This window comes from Apium graveolens, chromosome 3, assembly GCF_009905375.1.
Source record: "Apium graveolens cultivar Ventura chromosome 3, ASM990537v1, whole genome shotgun sequence".
Classification (NCBI taxonomy): Eukaryota; Viridiplantae; Streptophyta; class Magnoliopsida; order Apiales; family Apiaceae; genus Apium; species Apium graveolens.
The window spans coordinates 207,692,356-207,697,787 of NC_133649.1; the positions used below are offsets into that span (position 1 = coordinate 207,692,356).

Genomic DNA, 5,432 nt, shown 5'->3' on the forward strand with positions numbered 1-5,432 from the left:
AGGCTAGGTTTAGACTTGGAAATATTTGCATTGCATTAAATTCTATGTTACTTGTTTTGGCTATAAATAGCCTTTTTCAGAATGATGGAAAACACACTCAAGCAGCTTTCATCTCTCTAGTCTGCTCTCTTTCTCCCTTTCTGCTATATTTACTTTTACAGATGTTCGATATAATACTGTTATAGCTAGTATTTTACAACAGGAAGTAGAATGTTTAGTCAACCAATTATAGACAAATTATAGACAATGTATTTAGAGATGCGCTTATTTGATATTAAATTATACATGTAAGATAAAATTTAGATTTTAGAGATATTTTCAAAGAAAAATGTTGAAAAAAGTTTACTAATTAAAAAAAAGAAGGAATACATGGAATTTGTGGATGGGAGAGAAGAATGTTATTAGTATTTGATATGTCAACTAAATTAAAATTTATATTTAAATTGTTTAACGGCGAGTGGGTTGCTAAAATAGAGTATCGTGGCCTAAAACACCGAGACTAAATAATTGAACGGCGTTCCGACACGGCTCACACGTATACATGTAGCATCAGTACAAGAACACGGTACCGTGAGAACTACCTACCTACCAATAGCAAGTAGCTACCCTTCCGAATCCAATTATGTCAGCCGCCGGTTCATCGGACCCGGAGAAACCCCCTCTCTCTTCTTCCATTGCGAAGGTTTGTTTCTTTGTTCTATTATTATTATTACTACACCATGCTTTTTCTCTTATAAATTCATCATAAAATCTAATTCCTTTTAGGCTTTAAATTATGGTTTATACTAATGATTTGTTTAATCTTTTGGTTCAGCCTTCTGCCAAACTCCTTCAACTTGGAGAGCCTCTTTTAAATTCTACAAATTATTCTTTGCGCTCTGTCATCTTCCCGTGAGTATTAATATTTGTATTTGTATTTGATACACCTCATTTTAATCTACTTACTTATCGCATAGCTTGGACATATTCTTCTTACTACTGTAGTAATTTTCCCACTGTAGTATATTCTACTTATTCCTTCACTTTGTTTCAGATTCCTTTTTCCAGCTTTTGGAGGACTACTCTATGGCTATGATATCGGTGCCACGTCTAGTGCCACCATTTCTATACAGGTACTTATGCCTCTATTTGTTTCAACTACATTTTTGCATCTCCCTCCTACCTCTAATTTCATACTAAGTCAGTAATTTTCTGATTGTTTGTAATTCATAAACAAAATTCACAGCTCCTTTTTTAAACATCTTCATCATTTAAGACCAAACTTGCTAGGCCCTACTTTCATTTTGCAAATATGCTGTCATCTATGATATATCTTCAATTTAGAGACTCCAATTTTTTTAAGCTGTACATTTTCCATGCTGATTTCTAAATATAATCAATATCTCTGCAACAATAATCTCTATCAGAGTTATTTTTTTTATGTTTCCGTGAATTAGTTTACCATATCATAATGAGAGAATTGGTTTTCAGGGGCATGTTTATTTATTCCAATTCCATCAGAAATACTTGTATGATAATCGTTAAATACATTTCTTCCTCCCGGTATTTCATCTTATATTTCTCACCTCTCTATGCTGCAGTCAGTATCAGTAAGCGGAATGTCATGGTACGACCTGTCTTCTGTGCAAATTGGTCTCATAGTAAGTATCTACTTTTATTGCTTGTTGCCACTGGGGAGTAGAAATTGTTTTAGTTTAATATCTACACTTGTGTGCTTCTTTCATTCACATGAACTTCCTTGGACACTTCCTGCTTTAGACTAGTGGCTCGCTATATGGAGCTTTGATTGGTTCTGTCCTGGCATTTAAGATTGCTGATTTTCTGGGTTAGTTTTTTCTAAATATATGGGATTTGCACATAACTAATATTATACTGTCAGTTAATTGTTCAATTAAAATACAGGAAGAAGGAAGGAGTTGTTATTGTCTTCTACACTCTACCTTGTTGGAGCCCTTGTAACAGCACTAGCACCCAATTTTGTTGTTATGGTGATTGGTCGTTTGGTATACGGTATTGGGATTGGGTTGGTAAGGCAGTTGTCAATCTTGTAATTTTTATTGGTCAGATATCTTTTCACATGCAAGCATTCATTCTTCTTGCGTTTTATCCACAATGCTATTAGTACAAGGCTTGCATTAGGCCGCTTGCTTTCAAGGCTTAAAGTTATAAAAGTTTTCCGAAAGATAGATCTCTTGAAAAAGTTCTATAATGATAATAATTCGAGGTTAGAACTCTATTAGTATGTAGCAATGTGCAGAGAATCCGGGATTCTGCTGTGTATGTGACAATGTATATTTTGGTTACTGACATAGGCGATGCATGCTGCTCCTATGTACATTGCTGAGACTGCTCCAAGTCATATACGAGGACAACTAATATCTATGAAAGAATTTCTTATAGTTTTTGGAATGCTTGTGAGTAACCCGTACCCTGATCTTTTCTGAAATATGCTATATTGATTGTGCAGTAATGTGGATATTAGATATCCACTTTACCTGAAATTGGCAAAGACTTAGTAGGTTTAGTATCTTGCAGTTGGGGTATACAGTGGGCAGCCTTCTAATAAAAACTGTTGCTGGTTGGCGATACATGTTTGGATTTAGTGTCCCTTTGGCGGTAATTATGGGAACCGGGATGTGGTGGCTCCCTTCTTCACCTCGATGGATTCTTCTATGTGCTTTACAAGGTAAAGGAGACATGCAGGGATTAAGAGAGACGGCCATTTGTTGTTTGTGTCAGCTGAGAGGCGAAGCTGTTATCGAATCAGCTGCTGAACAAGTAGATGAGATGTTGGCTGACCTTTCAGAAATTAGTGAAGAAAATGACGTCAAACTAGGGGACATGTTCCGGGGAAAATGCTTAAAAGCCCTTACAATTGGTGCTGGCTTAGTATTTTTTCAGCAGGTAATTCTGTTATGAAATTCCCCTGGATTTATGAAAAGATATGTATCATACTTGTTTTTTTATTTGTCCTTGTCTTGCATCGCAGATAACAGGGCAACCTAGTGTGCTTTACTATGCTGGATCAATATTTCAGGTAATAATGTACGATATATTTTAATTCGTCTCTGCACTTTAGAAACAACCAACCGTGGATGAAATTGACTAATTTATTGTTGAACTACAGTTTGCCAGTTTCTTTCCTTATCCTTCACTCTTCATTTATATTATCTGCATTGCTACTTGTTTGTATGCTGATTTGACTTTTATGATGTATCAGAGTGCAGGATTCTCTGCAGCATCTGATGCAACAAGGGTCTCCATTCTTCTTGGGTTGCTGAAGGTCGATTCCGGGGCTCTCAAAGATCCCCACCCCCACCACCTCTCTCTCTTCCTCTCCCCATTCCCTTCCTCGTATTGATAAGTATTGATGATACTATCCCCCTTTCCCCTCCTAATATAAGAGAAACAAACAACACAGACAATTTTGATTAGAACTTGATTCATTGATTTTAAAATGGGGTCTGATGAAGATTCTTTTTGTAGTTATTTATGACTGGAATAGCTGTGCTGGTTGTTGATAAACTTGGGAGACGGCCTTTATTACTTGGAGGTGTTTCCGGAATGGTAAGGCCATATATTTATTAAAAAAGTACAACTGGTCATAACTTCTTTATATTTGTCAGCTTTAACAAACAGTAACAATGAGGCCGTTTCATAACATTTTTTCTGTGCTGCAGGTAATCTCTTTATTTCTTCTGGGATCGTATTATACTTTTCTGGATAATGCACCTGCTGTGGCTGTAGGCGGGCTGCTGTTTTATGTTGGATGTTATCAGGTGCATGCAATTTTTTTTTTTGTTTATATATTCATATTTACCCCTAGAGACTTTAGTATATTGAGTTTCTTAGTTTAAAGTAATCCATCCAGTTGCAACAGGTGAATATTATATGGAGCCTTATAACATGATGTGTGCTCTGCTATTATATTAGAGCTGTGTTGAGCCTTTCCTTTTTTATAAATTACAATCTTACACACATCTTCTGCTTGCAACAAATCAAAACTTTTACAGAAATGAGTTGGCTCCAAAGAAATCAGCAGACCTCATATAGATTTGTAGTAAATTACTGACATGCTAAATCAGATATTTTACAGCATGCAGCTTCATATTGTTAACTGAGAAAATTGGCCTCTATATTTAAAAATATTGGTGACATAAATGCGTGTTTACTGTACATTGTAGTTCCAAATAATTGACGGCATATGTTTGGGCATCTGCTCAATTGTCAGACTTGTTTTCCTAGTAATATTTGAATAATGACTATGCAGTTGTCATTTGGTCCTATCGGTTGGCTGATGATTTCAGAGATTTTTCCATTACGACTAAGAGGAAAAGGATTGAGTATTGCAGTTCTTGTAAATTTTGGTGCAAATGCAGTGGTGACATTTGCCTTTTCTCCTTTGAAGGTGCCAACCTTCTCTGATTCTTTTTTCTTTTGTCAGATCCTTGGTAAAATTTTAAATCACAGTAATGCAATCTATCTGTACAGGAGCTGCTGTTATAGACTTATAGTTATGATATCTCTATGTTATTTCATATATACAATATTTGTTGCAAGTGGAGCCTGTAACATGATGTGTGCTCTACCATTATATTAGAGCCATGAAATCTTCGGCTATTTCAGTATGCAGTATTTGACTTTGATTTCAGGAAATACTTGGAGCTGGCATTCTGTTCTTCATCTTTGGAGGGATAGCTCTACTATCTGTTGTTTTTATATTCTTCATTATACCGGAGACAAAAGGCCTCACTCTGGAAGAGATTGAGGCCAAATACCTTTAGGATTTGTTCACCATTAATTTAAAAATGGTTAAGACTTGCTTATTAATACCTTGGAGTTCTGGCAAAAAAAAAAAAAATTAATACCTTGGAGATGGGGTTTGCTTCTCAAGATTAAGGACTTGGCATTATACACTAGTGGCATTATACACTAGTTTAACATTGTGTATGTTAAGGTAATCTCTACAGGGGTAACTAGCAAGTAATAAGTTTCTCATATATTTGATGAAATTGTTAGATGCCCCTCATGTAATTTCTGTCCATATATAGCTTACATGATTTAATTTAAAGCTGTTCCAGTATAAACAAACGAACACGTTGATCCTTAGTTGACTATTTCTTTGTGCTTTTTATCTCTAGGCTCTTGTGATTTTTCTTGTTTAAAATTTGAGTTATTAGCCCAAAAAATCAATCAACTTGTTTTTTTGCAATTTAATTAAACATATTCTTTTTTTTCCTCACGAAACCCATTAAATTTTATAAATTATAAAAAATTGTTTTAAATTATAAACGAATTTCGATCTCGGTATATGAAATTATCTTGTGTCATGTGTACTGAGATTGTTATGGGAAACTTGATCCAAGCCCGTGTATAATTTAATTTGTAAATTAACTGAATTAATCTGAAATGATTAAATTAACATCAATAAA

The 5,432-nt window shown here is 34.9% G+C and overlaps 1 protein-coding gene across 1 annotated transcript; it reads left to right on the forward strand.

The window, feature by feature from the left end:
- The first annotated feature begins 460 nt into the window (after positions 1-460).
- LOC141713052 (D-xylose-proton symporter-like 2) lies at positions 461-5,105 on the forward strand. The gene is made up of 14 exons (XM_074516266.1): positions 461-682; positions 815-891; positions 1,034-1,112; positions 1,581-1,640; positions 1,759-1,825; positions 1,903-2,027; positions 2,313-2,414; positions 2,536-2,904; positions 2,990-3,037; positions 3,221-3,283; positions 3,487-3,567; positions 3,681-3,779; positions 4,271-4,408; positions 4,653-5,105. The coding sequence occupies exons 1-14, from the start codon at positions 623-625 to the stop codon at positions 4,782-4,784; spliced, it is 1,500 nt and encodes a 499-aa protein (XP_074372367.1). The 5' UTR covers positions 461-622; the 3' UTR covers positions 4,785-5,105.
- Positions 5,106-5,432: the final 327 nt, after the last annotated feature.